Here is a 23,404-nt window from a genome sequence, read left to right as displayed (position 1 = left end):
ATAACGTAAGAATCTTTCCAAACATGGTATTTGCCATAGAAACGCATACATATTTCCCCATATCCTATATAGTTCATTTCAAATATTGTCTATGCTAGTTATCCAAGGGAAAAATGTCTGACGCTAACACACAAACATTGCCTTTACTATTACATTATGTAACCAATCTATGACAAATATTTCTTAATCCCCTTCTATATGACAACCTCAATGCATGAAAACCTCACAATGGGTGAAAGCCTCACAAGTATTGTCCATTCAACTAGAATGGATTTAACATCGATAGCTTTTTCATTTAGATATTTCAATATTTCCATGTGATTCCTTTAGGAGAATACTTATGGATTTTCTTTGAATTGTTGAAAAATCAATTGAAATTTTGCAATCCAACAAAATAAACAATTTAAAGGAAAATAAATTGCTTCTGTTAGGATGTCATACAAAAATATGTGCTTAATAGAAAATAATGTAATACATTTCCCTGTATCCTATATAACCTATTCCAAAGATTGCATATGCTAGTAAGTTTGTCCCAAGAAAAGATGTGTAGTGCTGACATCTAACCATTGCATTTACTATTACATTATGAAACCAATCCATGACAAGTATTTCTTAATACATTCTATATGACAACCTTAGTGCATGAAAACCTTACAAATATTGTCTATTCAGCTAGAATGGATTCAACATCAATAGCTTTTTAATTTTTATTCAATAGAGTTACACGTGATTCCTTCAAAAAAAATGATGGAAACTCTTTGAATTGCCAAAAAAATTTGATTGAAAATCTACAATCCAACAAAATCAACAATTTAAGAGAAAATAGATTGCTTTGAGTAAAACTATTTTTTGCCCATTCAGATGTCATACTGAAAGATTTTCTTGAAATGTTCATTTTTTTATAATACTACTACTAATTGCATCTAGCAACTACGCACATTGTATGCATTGGAAGGGCTTAAGATGCAGGGAGAAAATTTTCAAGTTGGATCCTTCTCAAATTTCACTCCAAAGTTCAAATTTTCCTTCAATAAAAGAGATTTTACAAATAGCAAGTGCAAAGCAAGAACCCTAACTACCTACCAATATTACTCGTCATTCATGCATCTCCAAACAAGAATTAGATTTCGAAGGCCCTTGTTGGTAATGTAGCAAGTAGACTAAATCATGTTCTACATGTCACTCTTATCATAATGCTCTATGAAAACCAAAATGATAAACAAAACTAGCAAAGTCCACATAATTTAAAATGAATATGATTGAAAAAGGAGTGATTTGCAAGCCTAGAACAATCTTCGGCTATTAAACATTTAACAAGGAATTACATTTCACAAAGAGATCTAAATGTCAAAGAAACATTTCAGAGCTTTTCCAGAAGCTCTAATAAACTATTTTTAAAGGAATTATATTTCACTTCTACTGTGAATCTAAATGTTCTTGCAATGTTTTCTCTAGCTTTATGGACAAATCGATTTAGTACAATGATGTCTACCTTTTCAAGACAAAGCACTTGGAAAAAAATGCAAGGTTAAAGTGATCTTCAACCAGAGCTAAGGTTTTCCCCTATGCTCACAAGCATTCTACTTGCCCCCACAAGGTTAATGTTTTTGTTTTTTTATATTGAAGCAGCCAAAAACAAGGTAGTTGACACCTTACAAAGCAAGGTCCACCAACAGATTAACAAATCATCAATAACACATTATCAGCACAACAGGTACTGATAAGAAATATAACACTTAACAATACAAAGCATAGAGGCTTTTGCCCTGTTAAGTATTAACATGATAATCTATAGATTCTGAAGTGCTGGACGCACTTAAATCTTCTTATGCTAAATATCTTGATGGCTTTATATGTCTCTCTCCTTCCTATGTTAGGCGGTGACTTTTCATGAACAAAATGCATTTAATTCTAAACTAATACAACTGTGTGTTAGCATTAATTTTAACCTGTTTTGAAGACGCTGATCCATAAGAAGGGTTGTCAAAGCCGACCAAGGATAGGGGCATGCCCCTAGATGGTGATGTCCCTTGGTTTAGATATTTAGGGGAATAATGATGCAGACTTGTAGAACACACAACACAAAAAGTTCAATCTGTTCTGAAAAGCATCATTGTTCATTATTTAGCAACATTTAAGATATTTTCCAAATCAGAACAAACTATCAATTCTTCCTTCTTGTGTCTGAGATTAAAGGAATTAAGTGTTCTTCAAGTCCTTCAAATCTAAGATTGTTTTCTTAAGGAGGTTATTATACTATTCTACCTACAGTTACATACAAAGATCAGAATTTACAAATATAGATTTCATCTATATTCAAATCTTAGTAAGAATAATCAGCGACCAAGGAAATAAGTATTAAAAGTCTGATAGAAAAAAGTTGCAAAATCTTTACATGGTATCAGAGCCAAGTTATCAAACCTAGGGCTTTGCAAAATTCAGTCATCAGACTTTATATATATTTAGTAATTTTCTCCTATCTTCAATGGCATACACAATCAGACTCGAGAGCATGTTTGATGGGAAAGAACACTTGAAGCCTGGAAATTCAAAATCTTGATGATTCTTGAAGAGAACAATGTAAAACAATTCGTTGATAGAGCATCCAAACAACCCCCAGTTGAACCTCACAAATCCATATGGAGCAAAGCAAATAGAAAAGCTATTCAAATCATCTTGGATGGAGTTTAAAACGATATCGTACCTATGCTTACAAAACATCACACCGCTTTTGATATGATGAATGCATTGCGAAATGCATATGAAGCAAACAGCGCAACTAGGGTTCTTGCACTTAAAAAATAATTGAATCACATTTAGATAAAGAAAGGAGAATCGATAAATTCTTATTTCCTAAGAGTTGTCGGCATTAGAGAGGAACTATCAAGCATAGGAACCATCATTAATGACACAGAATTCATGCTTATGGCTATAGATGGATTGCTAGATTCATGGGAGACATTCGCACAAGGTATAAGTGCCAGAGATCAACTTCCGAACTCTAACAAACTCAAGAATGATTGTCTTCAAGAGGAATCTAGAAAACTAAAGAAATGAGAGAAACCAAAAATAGAAGATGAAGAACTTCACGTTCTTAATGCAAACTCCTATAAGGGCAAGAAAAAGCATTTCAAGAAGAAAAAGGGAAATCAAAAGAATGGAAAGCCCAAGAAAGATCTATCTAAAATGAAGTGTTTCAAATGTGAAAATTTTGGAAACTAGATCTAATTGTCCTGAAAATTCCAAACAACAGGCAAACTATACAAATGTCATTAGAGAAGAAGATACTTATGAAATAAAGCATAGGTAATTGATAGTGGATCTTCTAGACATATAACAGGATACAAAGAAACTCAAGATTCTTTATCAAAGAAGGTTGATGGTGAAGTTACCATTGGTGATAACTCAGCACACTTCATTGAAGGAATTGGAAATTGTACTTTGAAACTAAAATCAAGAAATACTCTTCTTTTTAAAGGTGTACTCTATGTACCAAGGATTAAAAGAAACCTAATCTCAATTACAGCACTTGAAGATGATGAACACAATGTTGCATTTGTGGATGGCAAAGTATTAACTTGGGGTAAGAACTCTTCCATCAAGAAAGCAAAGTTAATTGGTCAAAGAAAGGGATATTTGTATGAATTGAATACAAAATATAGTTGATCCATTCAAGCTCTAGTTCACGAAGCTGAAGGTTCAAATGAAATATGGTACAGAAGATTAGGGCCTCTAAATTTTAAAACTTTATCAACTATGAAAAAAATGGTTAGTGGACTACCCAAATTAAATAAAGATCACCCTACTATTTGCAAGGGGTGTGCTCTGGGTAAAGGCACCATAAGTCCCTTTCATGATAGTACTAGGAAAACAAATAATGTACTACAATTAATTTATTCATATTTATGTGGACCTGTGTATGTTCCTTCTCTTGAAGGATTCTAGTATTATATCTTGTTCATATATGACTTCTCTAAGAAAACATGGATTTACTTTTTAAAATGCAAGAAATCAGAACAAATCCTACAAAGATTTAAAGAATTCAAAGCATTAATTGAAAATTTTCCAAGACATAAAATAAAAACACTTACAATAGATAACGGAGGAGAATATACCTCAAACTTGTTTAAAAGGTTTTGCAAAAAATCGAGAATTAAGGAGTACATTGTTCCTTATAACCCAGAACAAAATGGGGTAGCAGAAAGAAAGAATAGGACAATTATGGAAGTTGCTAGGGCTATGATTTTTTACCAAAATCTAGAATTCTATCTTTGAGTAGAAGCCTCTTGTATTGTTGTATATATTCAAAACTGTTAGAAAGGTTAATCTTTCCTTGGATATATTTTAATTGGGATATTCCAAGGGTCCCTACATGTAATTTGTCCACTTGTACACATGTGGAGGACATGTCATTATTTGTCCATTATTCCACATGTAAGGACAACTCTTGTTTATTTCTTTATTTAGTTTATCCTCCTTAAGAGGATTGTGACACTTTGCACACACCTATTATGAATGTGGCATTCATAGAAATGGGAGTTACAAATGCAACTCCTCTCTCATCTCTATATAAGAGATGCTCCTCCTTCTTTCTTCACAACTACACACCACTCTAAGCACTTGATGTTATTGTATTGAGCTACCTTTGCTCCAACACTCTCTCTCTCTCTTCTTTAGGCATTTGCCTTCATTCATAATAACTCACAAGGGGTTTTCTTTGCTTTCCCCTTATAAATCCTTGTCTCCATTGTTGAACCATCTTGGTGTATGCTCTTGGAGTTGCTTATCTCATGGTAACATTGTTTCACACTTAACTTACTTGGATTGTTTCTCGTTCCTTGCTCAACATTATTCATTTCTTACATGGTATCAGAGCTTGGTTATCTAATCCTTGTTTTAAGTTTTGTGGTGAAGGTTGCCATTCATTGGAGCACACCTTATTTGGAGACGTTATTGAGAGAAGAAGATTGTGTTGTGATCTTAGCTCGTTTTAACTAATCTTGTGCATGCAAGTTTTTTTTACTAACCCTCTTTGGACGGCTTGCCGCCAAAGGGTTTTCTTGTAAAGCTTCATATTCTTCTTTAACCCTCTTTGGACGGCTTGCCGCCAAAGGGTTTTCTTAGTAATTTTTTTTTGGTTTGTTTTGGACGGCATGCCGCCAAAACAAAACATATTACAATAGTGAAGCTTTTTATCTCTTTATTTTTTTTTTCCTCTCACTTTATTTATCAAAAAAAATTTAGGAAAAATAATATATTTTACTATTTTAAAAAAAAAAAAACAAAAAATATAGTATAAAGTTTTTATATATATAAAAACAAATAATAATAAAAAAAAAAAACTTCTTTTATTTTTTAAGGTGGCCGCGCCACCCGCGCGCCAACCCGTGCCTCAGCCACCCACCGCCGAAGGCACTGTTACATATTTTGGCCCGGACACGCTGCAGCATTTTCGGCCACGCAAATCGCACCACCGCGCAAACAAATCGCGCCGCCGAGCCACCAATCCCGCCGCTGCGCAAACATTTGCGCCGCCGCACCAACATCCTCGCCGACGGTTACATTCCGCCGCCGCCACCTCTGCACCCTTACCGCGCACTCTGTGTTTTTAAAACCCCCCACCACCGCTCGCGGCTCGCCGCTCCACACACGCGGCAACCACCGACGTTGGCCGCTCCCGCCACGCAGCAACCACCGCCCGCGGCTCGCTGCTCCACACACGCGGCGACCACCGACCGCCGCTTTCTCTTGCCACGCGGCAGCCACCACTCGTTTCCCTCAATTTTTGATTTAAAACCGTTTTCCCCTCCTTTTCTCATTTTAATTCAACTTTAATTATTTTTAATTTTCACTATCACTATTAATTAAAATAATTTTTTAAAAAAAAAAATCAAATATTCTTAAAAAAATAATAATAACATAAAATAATAAAATATAAAATAACAAAAAAAACAATTTTGTTCAATTCATAAAAATTTTAATTTTTTTTTTCTCCAAATCATTTGATTCTCAAATTAAGGGCATTTTTTTTTCAAAAAAAAAGAAAGAAAGAATTTTTTTTCCAATCATGTCAACATTAATTCCAGAAATCAAACTTAATTATTCAAATTATCATTCTTGGAAAACCCATATCTCATTTATTTTTCGTTTTAAACATCTCTTTGAAATAGCCACTGACCCTTCTCTTGAGCCTGGTTCAGCAGCTACTCAAGATGAGAAAGATACCTAGAAAGCTAAAAACGAAGAAGCTTTAGGGTTAATTGGTATTTCTATTATTCCAGATTTATATGTCTTAATTGCTCACTGTTCTAAAGCTCATGATGCGTGGTCCATCTTGAAGACCAAGTATGACAGTAGCGATGAATATCGCAAAATACAATTGCAAGATCAACTCGAAGATCTCAGGTATGCAGATTTTAAAGGTATGGATGAATTCCTCTTAAAATTTGATTCTCTTAAAAGTCAAATTATGGCTTTAGGTGTTCAATTAGAGGATATTCGTTTAATCCATCTTATTCTTAAAAAATGTCTTCCAAGACAGTTTCAACAGTTTATAACCAATATTCATGCACAACTTGCTATTCCTACTTTATCTTCTCAGTTAACTTATGTTATTTTCCAAACTTTATTAAGACAGGAAGAAGCTAAGCTAATCCAGTTTGGTACTCTCAAATCAACTGAACATGCATTTGTCTCTAGAAATTCAACTAATAATTCTCGTTCCAATAATCATAATTACAAGCCATCTAATTCAAATAACACTAACAATAAATTTCATCCCAAATATAATAATACCCATCACTCTAATAATACTCGTAATACTAATCAGAGGAACCATTTCAATTCCAAACCTCATTGTTCTTATTGTGGCAAAGATGGTCACCTTGTCAACAATTGTTTTAAAAAACAAAATGATAGAAAACCTATGAATCATAGTACCAATCATCAAACCTCAAACCATAGAAAAGGTAATTCAACTAGTTCTAATTCTCATCAAGCTTTTACTTGTAGCTTTAATCTTTGTAAACCTCTAGAGTGGATTGTTGATAGTGGTGCATCCCAACATGTCACCTCTCATAAAGAAATTTTTGATTCCTTACAACCTGATATTGCTAACATTCCTATTCAGTTAGCTAATAATCAGACTTGTAAAGTTGAAGGACTAGGTGATGTTACTATTCCTAATGGTAAATTGCATAATGTTTTATATGTCCCTGACTTGAAAACTAATCTAATTTCTGTTTCACAGCTATGTCAGAACTATAAAGTTGAATTCTACAAAGATACATGTTATATTATAGATCCTCAAACTCTTAAAGTAATTGCTTATGCTAAAATGGATAATGACAATTTGTTTAAATTCCATGAATTTGCTAGTTCACGATATTCTTTACATACTTCTATTGATTTCAATATATGGCATGAAAGACTTGGTCATTTAAATTCTGATTATATTACTTTCATGCAAAAGCATAATATGGTTGATGGCTTACCTAACATTATTCCTTCCAAGATTACCTGTACAGGTTGTATGAGTGGTAAGATGCATAGGGAGCCCTTTCCAAGTGGAAAATCATGGCGAGCAACTCATAAGTTGCATCTTGTCCATAGTGATCTTTTGGGTCCCATGGAGAATACCTCCATCCAAGGTTCTCGGTATGCACTTACCTTTGTTGATGATTTTTCTAGACGAACTTGGATCTATTTTTTGCATAGCAAGGATCAAGTTCTTGATATATTTATTGAATTTCAGTTATATGTTGAAAGGCAATCTGGGTATAAACTTAAAATTCTTAGAACTGATAATGGGAAAGAATATGTGAATAATGCTTTTCATTCTTATTTGAAATCATGTGGAATTAAGCACGAGCTTACTATTCCTTATACACCACAACAAAATGGTGTAGCGGAACGAAAGCATCAGACCATTGTTGAAATGGCTCGAAGCATGTTGCATGCTAAGAATTTGCATTATAAATTTTGGGTTGAAGCCATGTTTTGTGCAACTTATATTCTTAATCGGACTCCTACCAAAGCTCTCAAAGCTATCACTCCAGAAGAGGCTTGGTCTGGTAGGAAACCAAATTTACATCATTTACGGATATTTGGTTCTACTGCTTATGTCCATACGCCTAAACAGAAAAAGCATAAATTAGATGCTAAGTCATCTCCTTATATGTTTGTTCGCTATGATGAACACACTAAGGGTTATCGAGTTTATGATTCCACTACTAACAAAGTTCAAGTTGCTAGAGATGTGTGTATTGCAGAAACTGGAGTTCATGATTGCTCTACTACAACGGATGAAGAATTCAGTGGCACTAAAATTGTGCTAGTGGAGGACCAACCTCCCTCTCTTAACCCTACTCTTTCTTTTAATCAAGTACCACAGGTTATTTCTACTCCTACATCTCATGATACTCAAATAGATACTAATGATACCGTTCTTACTCATCATTCTTCCTCTAGTGATAATTCCATTACAACTAAACGTAAACCTAAATGGGCTCAAAATCTCATCAATGAAGCTGATGATTATATTTCTAAATCTGGTGGAATTAAACATAGAAGGATTAATTATTGTAATTATGCTTTGATGACTACTATTATGAATTCTAACGATCCTAAGTCTTTTGATCAAGCTAACTCTCAACCTCATTGGCAGAAAGCCATGCAAGAGGAATATGATTCGTTACTTGCTAATCACACTTGGGATTTAGTCACATTACCTCCTGGCAAAAACCTAGTTTCATGTAAATGGTTATATAAAACAAAATTGAATACTAATAATGAAATTAGTAAATTTAAAGCTAGACTAGTTGCTAGAGGCTTTTCCCAAATTGAAGGCTTAGACTATAATGAAACCTTTGCACCTGTTGCTAAAATGCCTACTATCAAATTAGTTCTTGCTTTAGCCTCTAAACTAAATTGGCCCATTCATCAAATGGATGTTAAAAGTGCTTTTTTAAATGGTGAGTTACATGAAGAAATCTATATGGCTCAACCTCCTGGATTTGTTAAGAAAGGTAGTGAAAATCTAGTTTGCAAATTGAACAAATCTATTTATGGTCTTAAACAATCACCTAGAGAATGGTATTCTCAAATTAATTCTTTCTTCATTTCTCAAGGTTTTACTAAAAGCAAAAATGATCCTAATTTGTTTATTAAACATACTACCGATGATATTATCATTGTTATTGTTTATGTAGATGATTTAATTCTCACTTCTAGTTTAGACATTTTGATTTCTGATATTAAATTCCAACTTAAACAAAAATTTCAAATGACCGACTTAGGTATCTTACATTACTTCTTAGGTATGCAAATTTTTCAAACTCCTAATGGTATATTTGTTTCTCAAAGCAAGTATGCTTATGATCTTTTAGACAAATTTAAGATGAATGACTCTAACCATGTTTCAATTCCATGTGAATTAGGAACTAAATTAATGAATGATATGAATACTCCTTTTGTTGATGAAACTTTGTATAGACAATTAGTAGGAAGTTTAAATTATTTAACTCTTACTAGACCTGATATTGCTTATAGTGTTGGTTTAGTGTCTCGTTTTATGTCTAAACCTCAACAAACTCATTTTAAAGTTGCTAAACGCATCTTAAGATATATTAAAGGAACTATTAATATAGGCTTATTTTATGATCCAAACTCTGAATTCATTTTACATGGCTATACTGATTCCGAACTAGGTGGAGATCCCAATGATGGGAAATCCACTTGTGGTTATGTTTTCTTTGTTGGTTCAGGTCCAATTTCGTGGAAAAGCAAAAAGGAACACTCTATTTCCCTATGCTCAACGGAAGCTGAATACAAAGGTTGTACCAATGCAGCTAAAGAAGCTTTGTGGATTCGAAGACTTCTTGATGATTTTGGTCTACCTCAACAATCACCTACACCTATACATTGTGACAATCAAAGTGCTATTGCCTTGGCAAAGAATCCAGTATATCATGCTCGCACCAAACATATTTCACTTCAACATCACTTCATTCGAGAACAAGTTGAAGACAATCAAATTATTCTTCTTTATTGTAAAGGAGAAGATCAAGTAGCTGATATCTTAACCAAACCACTTTCTAAAGAGAGATTTCAGTTCCATTGTAAAAATTTGGGTTTGCAACCCGTTGAAGTACACTCCCCAAGTCAAGCTTAAGGGGGGGTGTTAGAAAGGTTAATCTTTCCTTGGATATATTTTAATTGGGATATTCCAAGGGTCCCTACATGTAATTTGTCCACTTGTACACGTGGAGGACATGTCATTATTTGTCCATTATTCCACATGTAAGGACAACTCTTGTTTATTTCTTTATTTAGTTTATCCTCCTTAAGAGGATTGTGACACTTTGCACACACCTATTATGAATGTGGCATTCATAGAAATGGGAGTTACAAATGCAACTCCTCTCTCATCTCTATATAAGAGATGCTCCTCCTTCTTTCTTCACAACTACACACCACTCTAAGCACTTGATGTTATTGTATTGAGCTACCTTTGCTCCAACACTCTCTCTCTCTTCTTTAGGCATTTGCCTTCATTCATAATAACTCACAAGGGGTTTTCTTTGCTTTCCCCTTATAAATCCTTGTCTCCATTGTTGAACCATCTTGGTGTATGCTCTTAGAGTTGCTTATCTCATGGTAACATTGTTTCACACTTAACTTACTTGGATTGTTTCTCGTTCCTTGCTCAACATTATTCATTTCTTACAAAAACAGAAGCCCTCACTCCTATCTTAAAGATAAAACCCCTAAAGTAGTATTCACTAAAGTAAAACCCAATATAAGTCATCTTAGAATTTTTGGATGTCCTATATATATCCATGTTCCAAAAGAAAAGAGAACCAAGTTAGAACCCTCTGGGAGGAAAGGTATTTTTGTAGGGTATGGTGAAATTTCTAAAGCATATAGAATTTTCATACCTGGACAGAAAACTATTGAACTTAGAAAATATGTAATCTTTGAAGAAGATTTTGCATTCAAAAGAGCCATAAGTTCTGATGAACCTTCTCCTTTATCTAATTTCGAAAGAAATAGTGAATCTAGATCCCAGAGGGAGAACTTAGAAGAGATCGAAGATGAAATTCAAAATATGAACCTTGAAGAAAATTCAAAGAAAAGACCACTTTGGGCCCTAAAAACAGTTGAAACAGTCAAAGAAAGAAAAAGACCTAAAAGATTCTCTGGTTATACAGCAAACATGAGTGATTTATCCAAAATAAAGCCAACCAATCTTTATGATGCTATTAAACATTCAGCTTGGAAAGAAGCTATGACAAAAGAATACCAATCTATTATGAAAAATGATGTTTGGAAAATGTTCCAAGACCTAAAGGAAAATATGTTGTTTCTTCCAAGTGGATATTTAAAATAAAGCATGCTATTGACGGTAGTATTGAGAAGTATAAAGCCAGATTTGTAGCCAGAGGATTTTCTTAAAAAAAAGGGATTGATTATGAAGAAACCTTTGTTCCTGTTGCCAGATATACCTTCATAAAAGTAGTCTTAGCAATTGTCGCATCAAAGGGATGGAAGGTACATCAGATGGATGTAAAAACGACATTCCTAAATGAAAAAATTTTAGAAGAAGTATATCTGAAGCAACCTGAAGAATTTGAAACTCATGATCCTAACGCTTTTATTTGCAGGCTCAAGAAAGCTCTCTATGGGCTTAAACCGGCTCCCAAGGCCTAGTATGAAAGAGTTGATAAGTATCTCACCAGCTTAGGATTCTCCATAAATGAAGTTGATCCAAATTTATATTATAAAAGAGATAAAAATGATATTGTGATTCAAGTACTGTATGTCGATGATCTACTAATTACAAGTGATGATCATCTCATGGATCAGTGCAAGAAAAATCTAACTAGAGAATTTGAGATGAAAGATTTGGGACTCCTTTCATTACTTCCTAGGACTGAAAATACAATAGAATTCTAACAATATCATACTAAATCAAGGAAAGTATACATCAGATATTTTAAAGAGATTTGGAATGTGGAATTGCAAACCTATGTCTTCTCCTATGGAGACTAATCTACATAAACTTAAGAAAGCAACTGCAGAATCACCATCCATAGATTCTACTCTCTACAGACAGATGATTGGGTCTCTTATGTACTTAGTAAATACAAGACCAAATATTTGTTATGCAATTGATGTGTTAAGTCATAAAAAGATTCACCTAGTCGCAGTTAAACACATTATGAGATACTTACAAGGCACTCTTAATTATGGACTCAAATATGAGAAAGTTGCTTTAGACTTGCATGGATTCACTGACTCAAATTGGGGTGGAAGTGTTAAAAACACGAAAAGCCAATCAGGATGTTTCAATTTAAGATTAGCTATGATATTTTGGATATGCAAAAAGAAATCTTCAATAGCGCAGAGCTCCACATAAAACGAATACATTGCAACAGCGATGGCCTCTCGTGAAGCAATCTAGCTAAGAAAGTTACTTGTAAGATTATTTGAGAAAGCCATGAATCTTACGATTATTCATTGTGATAATCAGAGTTCCATCAAACACTCAGTGAATCCAATTTTCCATTACAAGTCCAAGCATATTGAAATTGCTTACCATTATGTAAGAGATATCATAGACATGAATTTTGTAAAATTGAAATACATTTGCACTACAAAGCAGACAACAGCCATACTCACCAAACCTCTATCTAGAGTGAAGATAGAACATTTCAAGACACTTGGTATGGTTGAGTTGTAATCCATTTGTACTCTTTTGATTATTAATAAAATAATTTTTTGTCAACCTATTGATTGTTATGGGCTCCACCATTTGTAATCATTATTTAAAGAGGTGACGATCTCTGAAATAATGAACACTTGTATAAAAGACATTATGATAAATGACAATCTATTAGATAATATACTAAACAGTAGATTTTACTGTAAGATCTAGATGAGTTTTAGATCATATTGTGATGTTGACATTGTTATGTTCATGGGTCACAAATTGGATAAAGGAAGAATCTTAGTATTCTCCAAATTTATCCTGTAGTCTGGTAGATCTCAAACTCAAGATCTCGTTGTGATATAGAAATACCAGTTTCTATGAGTCGCAACTTGTGCTTTATCACTAGTAGCAATGATTTGTCATATCACAAGTTTAGTAATATGATAGTGTATTATGTGTTCTATAATACCACATACTAAGAAAATTTAGACAGATCTAGAGTATTAATTCTTGCTTATTAATCTATATTGATGTTGCTAGATATAATATCTCTTTGTATGATTATCAAGTTAAGAGCAAGTGTTGAATATTAACATGATAATCTACAGATTCTGAAGTGCAGGACGCACTTGAATCTTCTTATGCTAAATATCTTGATGGCTTTATATGTCTCTCTCCTTAGTATGTTAGGTGGCGACTTTTCATGAACAAAATGAATTCTAAACTAATACAAGAGTGTGTTAGTGTTAATTCTAACCTGTTCTGAAGATGTCGATCCATAAGAAGGGTTGTCAAAGCCAACCAAGGATTGTGACATGCCCCTGGATGGCGACATCCCTTGATTTAGATATTTAGGGGAATAATGATGCAGATTTGTAGAACACACAACACAAAAAGTTCAGTCTGTTCCTACAAGCACCATTGTTCACTATTTAGCAGCATTTAATATATTCTCCAAATCAAATCAAATCAAACTATCGATTCTTCCTTCTTGTGTCTGAGATAAAAGGAATTTTAAGTGTTCTTCAAGTCCTTCAAATCTATGACTGTTTTCTTAAGGAGATTATTATACTATTCTACCTGCAGTTGCATACAAATATCAGAATTTACAAATATAGATTTCATCTATATTCGGATCTCAGTAAGAAGAATCAGCAACCAAGGAAATAAGTATTAAAAGTCTGATAGAAAGAAGTTGCAGAATCTTTACATGCACAAACATTAACCATAGGACAATGTTATACCTGTTGTAATGTCCCCTTTTAGTTATATTGGCCTATGTGAACCCAACCATTATTTTCTGTATGAAAGATAATGAAAATTAAATAAATTTAATTATGGGGGCCATGAGTTGGAACATCACATGCAAGAACCGAGAAATTATTGAGTTTGCAGAAAAGAACCTTTCAAAATACATACAAGGTATTACAATAAAAGATAGTTTCTATTATCTTTGTTTGGTATCTAATGGTTATCTATTGTAATCTTTTGTAAATATTAGAAGATTTCTAATACTTAGTTTTATGTTTCTAGAAGAGAATGTTTCTATTCTTTACAATTGTTTCTTGAGGAAACACAGTTTAGTCTCTTGTATAAATTAACCTCTCGGTCTCTATTATTAACAAGCAAATATTTTCCAATTATTTTGTAATACAAGGATAATGAAAAACTTTCAACAGTAGCTAGAGCTTTTCAAACATGTTCACAAGCATTCTACTTGGCCAACAGTATTTTGTTAATGTCCCCCTTTAGTCAAATCGGCCTATGTGAGCCCAATTCTTATTTTCTGCACCAAAGAAAGACGAATAAATAAATTTAATTATGGTAGCAAAAAGTAATGGCCATCTATGAGGAGTCGTAAGTTTATTTTCATAACAACATGGAAGTTATTTGAGGAGCTTGACAGAATTAATAAATATTATTTTATGGGGTTAGGTTGTTGAATTTTGGGCACTGAAGTGGGCCCTCCAGCTGTTATAATTAAGTGATAGATTGCATTCAAAGTCACAGCCAATTTTCCTACGATTTCTCCTACAGCTTGAGAAGAAAAACTACCAGTTCAAGGAAAACCCTCGGAATCAGGGGATCACCGGGCACAAATCATCTAACACTTTAGGCAATCTCATTCATAGTTGTAATTTGTACAAAAAGTTGTTTTTTGACATTCTAGCGAGTATTTGTCTGCTGATTATTTGAAATATTCTAGTATATTCAGTACTGATCGGATTCAAGGGATCACCAAGCACAAATCCTCTGACACTTAAAGCAATCTCATCCATAGCTGTATTTTGCACAAAAAGTTGTGTTTTGTCATTCTAGCAAGTATATGTATGCTGTTTATTTGAATTATTCTAGTAGATTGAGCAATTATAATCAGTTCCAGTTTATTCATGAATATTTTTACTATTTATGCAATCTATTACCAAATTATTTAGCTACAGATCACTGAACTTGTTGATGCCTACCCACATTTTTCGCTGGATAGTTCAAAAAATTATGGATACAAACATCATCGATATGTAGAGTATGTATATGACTTAAAAGCGGATCTTGGGAAAGTTAGCATCTTGATCGAAACACAACATTCATCGAATGTCCTTATGTTTCAGCTGCAAACTATAATTAGATTGAAACTTAAGGGAAATAAGTATGCCAATTGTAATAGTAAGCCTCCCGTTGTGTCCTATTATTGATATGATTCCACTGCAATCAAACAAACTCACTGTAAGCGGTCATTCAGCGTGTCGTATTAATTAATGATGTGACGAATCAAGATTCTTATTTCATATGCAAAGACAAGCTTCATTTATTAATTGAAGTTTGCAATCCTTAGAAATAATGAGAAGAATCGTATATAGAACACTTACCAAGGGATAGTAAGGTTCCCTCTTCTTTTTTGCACGCTTAAGTCGCTGATTTTCACACACCATTGCCAAATCATGCCAACTGTAACAACATATCCAGTAAGTCATCTTTATGATATCCAAGCAATTCATATTTACTAAGACTATACAATGATTTACAATGTAAAATATTGAATATGAGTAAATTGTTAAATACACATTACCATGATCCTAAACCTTACAGACTAGAGTCACTGTCGCAATATTACAACATCAACATCATACTACCCCACAGCAGGCATGCAGGTTAGCTCTTTCACCACCAATATCTAGCATGTAAGAACTATCACTTGGCCTCACAAGAAACCCATTTTAAAACTATGCACTCAGATTAAGAAACAGAGTTCATGCTCTTATTTCCAGTCCTTCGCTTTAATTTGCATAGCATGGTTCCTGTGGAGAACTAAAATGCCATATCGTAGGGATTCCAAAAATTACCATAGTATGACCCACAATCATTTGCTAAGATAATATAGAATTTTAAACCCTGTACTATATGCTACATTGCAGGATGTGCCGCCTGCAGTCTGGATGCATATGCATTTACGGATATTGCTAATTCACATATTTTTGATCTATTATTTGGCATTTAATATCGTATCATACAATCAAATGATTTAGTTTTACAACTCTGTATATTTCTTTAACTTTTTTGTATATAGAATACAGATGTATATGTGTATGTATTTAAATGTACACAAATGCATCCAAACCAAAAAACTATCACATCCATATACCAGATCCGCATACCCGCATCCATCCCTGGACTCCACCCAGTAACTTCAGATTATATGGCAAGCAAAAATGTTTATAAATCCTATAGAGACAACATGAAACACATGCCATGGCAAACAACACTAGTATATTTTTGGTTCATGAATTTTGTTTTTTGGTAAAATAAAGATGCAGACTTCAATTATTTAAAAAACAATCGTCATCAATGAACGATACCTGAATAACATTACACAAACACTGTACTGTATATCTTCAGAAAACTGTTGCCATTATCATCACTGTCACATATCTAATTAGTTTGATTTGTTTATCTTTGGTTGGCTTTGTTGTACATTATTATACTACTTAGGATGGTGGGTGTTATTAGCTTGTTATTTTTCTGGAAATCATGAGTTCCAACAATATCATGCTGTACAAGTATAAATGCCAACTCTTAAAATTGAGGCATCTTGTGATTCTCTGATATGGTCTCAGAGCAAAATGGATTTTGTGCCTATTATAAGTTTTACTAAAAGGTTGTTTGCAAGAGATGAGACTGTGTTGCACTAGATTCCTCTGATTCAAACAAAGATTATGAGGTGAGACAGTGAAGCCTTTCTTGCAAAGATTTTGAAGAGAAAGCTCTCCCTCCAACTTCAACAGGTGACGGGGGTTCCAAATTGCAAAACAATCAATCATGATTTGCTGGGAAGGAACCCTTCTTGTTGATCGCCCTTTTTTCCATACTATCTCCATGAGAATACTAATATTTGGCATGAGCCTTTTCTTTGAAGTAGCATAAGGTGATTTGACAATGCAAAGATTTTGAGATTGAAGTCCTCATGGTCACAGGGAATGAAGAAAAGGCATGAAGACAATCAAGCAGGTCATGGAACTTTTCTTTGCATAGCTCCCAAACCTGGACTTAGCACAGACTTGGCAAAAACTCTACAGGAAGGTTTCTAGGGAGTTTTGCCTGAGCTGAGTTTCAGGGGAGTCATGGGTCACTAGAACTTAGCTAGGGTGTCTCAACTTGGAACTCGTCAGGACTCTAAGATTCTGGGAACTATGGTTCTTTGACATGGGAGAGGTCCAAATTATTTTCATCCAGATTGTGTCTTCGGCTGTGTCCTCGTTAAGAGTGGGAATGTCTTCATAATGAAGGAGTTTTAAGGAAAGATTAACGCAGAGATTTTTCAACTGTAACAGAGTGTGACCTAGTCAATTCAAGACTGAGTGGATAAGGATCGAACTGTTGTGTCACCACTAAATGACCGGAAGTATTGGAGAGAATATATGAATAAAGAGGACTAATTCTTGTCATATTCTCATCTCACTACGAGATTTTCACTAACTACATTGTTAGTTACTCCTCTATCCCACCAGTATTCTTATCGGAAAGGATGATGCATAGAATCTCCTAATAGGCAAGCAGAGGAACTGTGCATCTCTTCATGCTCACTTCCAAAGCTTGTATCTATTGCCCTGTCCTCAACTTCTTGCCCTTACGGTAGTAATGACCAGCATGTTTTTCGCTCATACTACATTGATTCCCCAACACCATCAGGCTGGCAAGATGCATAGATATAATACCATTGTAATATCATTAGTCCAGTTCAATCCACGATCTTTTGTACTCTCTCTTAGTGTTTTACAATTTTGATTAACAGTTTCAATGTATTCCAAGTGTTGCAGGATGCAGATTTTCTGTATTTAATTTTATAAGGTTTTACTCTACTTTCAGGTGCACATCAGTTTGAAAAGAAACTACCAAAAATCCTTCAACTCATATAAACATTCATCTGCTTAATAGAGTAATTTCAATAGGAACTTGCTAAGAAAAGAAACATAAATAATTCTGACCTCACATCATCCAAAGACTGAAGATGTATCAACAGTCTGCAATCCTTTACCGAGGATGCACATCTATAAACCTAAAACAGCCCCTGAATTGACCTTTACCATTGGCACTGAATATTATCCAGATTGTTTTTGTGCTGGAATTATCACGTGATTGTAACGTACTCCAAAAGTTCATTTCATGACCTAAGCATTCCCATACAGGATGAACAGCGGGTATGAAGAACACCATGTGCAATAAGTCCAGCCACTTCCACTAGAAAAAGGAATATATCTTCTATGGGTTGGAGTAAATGGCACGAAGTGTTATGTACCTGTTGTTGTGTGTTTTATGACCCACCAAACATGTTAACAAAATACTGAAATATCTTATCCTCTCTTGAATAAAGTCTCATGTATGCTAAGATCGCAATAAGATCATACAATGACTCCAAGGTTCCTTCAACAACAATTTTTGACTGGATAAGCTCAGTGGTTGGTGTGATTTTCTGACAATCACAAGGGGCCTTACATGTATTTATTTAGATTCATTTCAAGTCATACTAGATGTGGCAGCTACTTAAATTTTTTGCAATGAAGTACTGTTTGGATTTTCACAAAATATGCAGAAATAAAATAGGATACGGTTTAAGAGTTCTATTCTAAACCTAAGGGCAGTGATGACAACAGATAGTACCTTGGTGGATAAACTCCATAATACCGAACTCTGCTTCGCCAAGTTATACTACAACTACACGTGAATTGGTAAAATCTTCAAGGGTTATGCGAGAGATTTTCGTACCACCACATATATCATAAAGAACAATGTACATGAATGATAGAAGTTAAACATATGCATGAAACGGGTTCAGCCTAACTTTGCACAACAATTTAGAATCACTAAAACATCAAAAGTATGAACCAAAGGAATTCATCAAGACACCATCATCTTCTCCATTGCAATAACAACACTTTAACTAAACTAAACTTAATCTAAATGAAGGAATTCAAGAGAACAAGCAAGCACCAAGACACGAAAGTATTCACCAAGTTCCAAAGAAAACTATACTATCTCAGTAGCTCATAGCACCAATTTCAAAAAATCCTCCTTTACAAATGAGAAATGAAGCCTTTATATAGGTCCTTGATTACAAGAGGTGGCCTGGATGAGAACAATAACCGATAGCCCAGATCATGCCACATCAGCCCTAATTAGGGTCAGGGGAAAGAAAAGTGTTGAAATTCAGATATTGCTGCAAATGTAATGATATTGCCTTCAAGTTATATATTTTCCAAAGGCAGCTTTCTCTCTTATATCTATAATGAATATAAGTCACGAAGAGACATGGCCCTTCAAGGGACATGTTTATTCGTTAATTAGACAATAAATTTTATATATATATATATATATATATATATATATATATATATGTGTGTGTGTATGTTATCTCATATATAATTATATATATTTTTACTTTATCCAACTAAAGCTATAAAACATCAGCACTCCCTCTTAGCTAGGGAGGATAAACACATGTATTACCTCAATGTAATATCATGTCAACAAGATTAGGGATATATTTAATTATAAGAAATCCACCAAATTTGATATCACATTTGATTTCATGAGTCTTGGTCTACTAGAATATCGACATTTAATATCCACTGAGTACTCAATAAGTGTTTATATCATATATGATATCATGACTATTCACCTCCCAGAATATCGACATTCAATATTCACCGAATACTCTTTGAGTAATGGCCTTCCAGAACATCAAGAAGTGTGATATTCACCGAGCATTCTGTGTAATGGTCTTCCATAATATCAATAACATTCACCATCTACTCAAAAATGTTTATAAGGTATGTGCACACACATTCTCATAATACTTACCATATAAACATCCACTAAGCAAAGTATAATCAATCATGATCTGCATAGACATCATAAGATATCGATCATAATAGAAAATTAAGCTAGTAAAAGATCGTCTTTTCAATAACTTCTACAAATATGAGTGACATCATTTGGAAGTCGGCACTTCCTCATGATGTACACAAGGAGGTAGGCCCATTAAAAATCACGTAGTCACAAGGTATATTCATGAATCACAGTCCTCTTGACTGCTACAATCTATTGATCATTGAAATCTCTTCCATAATTAGAATCTCTTCCACTGCTACAACCTCTATAATTGGAATCTCTTCCACTGCTACAGGAACTTCTACCTCTTCTAGACCAGCCTCAACCTCCATCATATCTTGCTCCAATATAGCAGCAAAACTTTCCTCTGTAACCATATCTTGATCTCTCCCTTTCCCTTGCGCAGATTTTTCATAGGCATTTATACTCAGTCTGTCATGTACTAGCCCCAGCAAATTTTCTTCTCACTCAAATCTCCTTATGCTTGTTGCCACTTCCACCTTTCAACTGTTTCTATCTCTTGGACAGGGAGTGTGACTCGGAGAAGAGAGAACATTTCCAAATTTATGCTTCTTCTGTTGAGGCTCTTGGATGTCTAACCTACTCCTTGGATGCTTTTCTTGAGTTGCCTCTTTCCCTTTCCTACTTTCTACACCTTCTGATAGAGTTCCCCTTTCTTCAATACTCCCTTTAGATATTTGCCTTGGTTGTTTATGCCTAAGTGGTCGGTGGCCAATTAATCTATATGTAAATCCATTTGCTGGCACAACTAGTTCAGCAAGTTTACATTCAATCCACCACTTTGTAAAATCCAAAGACTGGCTTCAATAGTAGGTTGAGATTTGTGACCTCCTTGCTTTGCCATTCACATAGATGAATTACACTCTCTGAAGGGAAATCCCTTTTGCACTACATTTGGATCCTCCTCCATCTGATCCTTGGAATATGTTGCATGCATGTTCTAACCATGCTTAATGACAGTCTTGAATGCATCCTTTTTCTAATTTTGTTAAGTATGGTTACAACATGCCACATATTCCAAGTTCCCGATCAGAGGGAGGATGGTCCAAATATAGTGCGAAAGGGATTCCATCTAGAGAGTGCAATTCATCCATGCGAATGACAAAGGAAGGTCGTCACAGATCTCAACCTATTATCGAAGCCAGACTCTCCTTAAGCATCGTTAAAGCATGCAACATATTCCAAGTTCCTCATCTGATGGAGGAGGATCCAAATGTAGTGCAAAAGGGATTCCCTCTAAAGAATGTCATTCATCCATGTGAATGGCAAAGGAAGGAAGTCAGAGATCTCCACCTACTATCAAAGTTGATCTTGGATTTTACAAAGTGCTCGATTGAACGTAAACTCAATAAACTAGTCGTGCTACCAAATGGATTTACATATAGACTAATAGGCCACCGACCACACAAGGATGAACCAAGCAAAATATCTGGAGGGAGAATTGACGAAAGGGAAACTCCATCAGGTGTAGAAAGTAAGAAAGGGAAAGAGGTAGCTCAAGAAAAGCATCCGAGGACTAGGTCAGACGTCTAAGAGCCTCGATAGAAGCATAAATCTAGAAATGATCCCTCTTCTTTGAGTCACACTCCCAGTGTCCAGGAGATAGAAACATTTGAAAGGCAGGAAGTGATGACAGGCATAAGGAGATTTGAGCAAGAAGAAAATTTGGCGGGGCCAATACATGACATACCGAGTATAAATACCTATGACAAATCTGCACAAGGGAAAGGAAAAGATCAAGATATGGTTACAGAGGAAAGTATGGCTGCTATCTTGGAGCGAGAAATGGAGGCTGAGGTTGGTCCAAAAGAAAAAGAAGTTCCTGCAGCAGAAGAAACTCCAACTATAGAGGTTGCAGCTCTTGAAATGACAATGGGTGGTCCAGGAGGGTAAGAGGAGATCAACATTCAAGTGGTCCAAAGGAAAGACAATTTATGATGATGGTGGGAGACCAAAGCATACCCATTCCAAAATAGTTAAAACAGAAAATTCAATTGTCGAGAAAAGAAGGTTGGTCCCACAATTGAATTGCAAGAAATTTTGGATCAAGTCAACCAATCCGAAGAGCAAGGGAAAGCAAAGAGGTTCACTAAGGTCGTCAAAGGAGAATCAGGGTACAAGATTTCGCAGATTGCAACTCCTAAAGCTAACAAGGGTAAGGACCAGATCACTCCAGATGAGTACCATGTCACGGGAATCAGTCTTGGTCATGCCTCCGTGAGCAAATCATAGAGGAATTTGATGACTCCACTCAAGCTTTAAAATATAGGTTGAAGTTGGAAGAAGGATACTGGAAACTGAAAAGAGAAATCAAAGCCTTGTGTCAATACATTAACTTGCCTCATCCAGTAAGAGAGAGAGTTCCATTATTTGTCCCTATGACGAGTGTTTCAGCTAAAGCAATAGACGATATTGACAACAAGAAGAAAACTGCTCAAGGTGCAAAGGTTTGGATTGAAAGTAATCAAGAAGAAGCCTTCAAACATGCGAAAGAATTGGTGCAAGTACATAGTAGGGCATTAGTTGTACTCTCCAAGATCCAGTGCATGGACGAATCATGGGAAGATGGGCATATCTACCAAGATGAAATGATTTCCGATATGCAAAATTTGATGGCGACCCCAAAGCAAGCATTGATTGATGGTGGAGTTATCAACGAAGGGGATGTCTATGATTTCCTTCAATGGTACAATGTAGTGCTTACAACCAAGGAAATGTTTGACAGCTTCACCAAGGAATTCGCTCGATGAAAAAATGTTGTTGACAACATCAAGCAAAGGGGGTCCAATATAGTTGCATCCTTGTTGTCACAGAGCTTGGTAGAGGATGAAATGACAATGGACAATTTGAAAGTCGTGTTGGAGAAGTTCTTTCATCTAAATGTTTTCAAAAGAGATGATTTTGAGAACTTCTCCATCTTCTCGAATACCATGCACACCACTCAGAAAACATTTACTAGATTCGAAGGGAAGTTTAGGAAAGCCAAAAAGAGCAATTGTGGTTATGGAATTCAAGGAAGAATCGGCACCAAGCATTCCATAGAAGAATTGAAGATGGTGTTGGATAGGTTCCATGTCTTCTAGATGCATTTATTGCATAGTGGGTGTGTGCTTAGTGGTCATTTATTGTGCCCCACTACCTTCCCAAATCACCATGTGTAGTGGGAATTTATTACCCACTATAGTAGTGGATTCCTTATTGCATTAGTATAGATTCCTTTTATTTTCTCTTTCCCTAGTTAGGGTTGATGTGGCACAATTTGGGCCATCGGTTATTGTTTTCATCCAA

The 23,404-nt window shown here is 34.9% G+C and overlaps 1 protein-coding gene across 1 annotated transcript in view; it reads right to left on the bottom strand.

The window, feature by feature from the left end:
• Window positions 1-15,095: 15,095 nt before the first annotated feature.
• The window catches only part of LOC149555110 (actin T1-like protein), a 46,333-nt gene continuing 38,024 nt past the window's right edge, over window positions 15,096-23,404 (bottom strand). Inside the window, exons 2-3 of the mRNA XM_089829118.1 lie at window positions 15,580-15,658; window positions 15,096-15,415 (exon numbers count right to left, since the gene is read on the bottom strand). Of these exons, the coding sequence (XP_089685244.1) occupies window positions 15,347-15,415; window positions 15,580-15,658 (148 nt within the window). The 3' untranslated portion in view covers window positions 15,096-15,346. The remainder of the gene's footprint in view (window positions 15,416-15,579; window positions 15,659-23,404) is intronic.

This window comes from Cupressus sempervirens, chromosome 5, assembly GCF_028749045.1.
Source record: "Cupressus sempervirens isolate cs-2001-9-10 chromosome 5, ASM2874904v1, whole genome shotgun sequence".
NCBI lineage: Eukaryota > Viridiplantae > Streptophyta > Pinopsida > Cupressales > Cupressaceae > Cupressus > Cupressus sempervirens.
The sequence above is the reverse complement of the archived record's forward strand: the minus strand, read 5'-3'. Positions and strand labels throughout refer to the sequence as shown.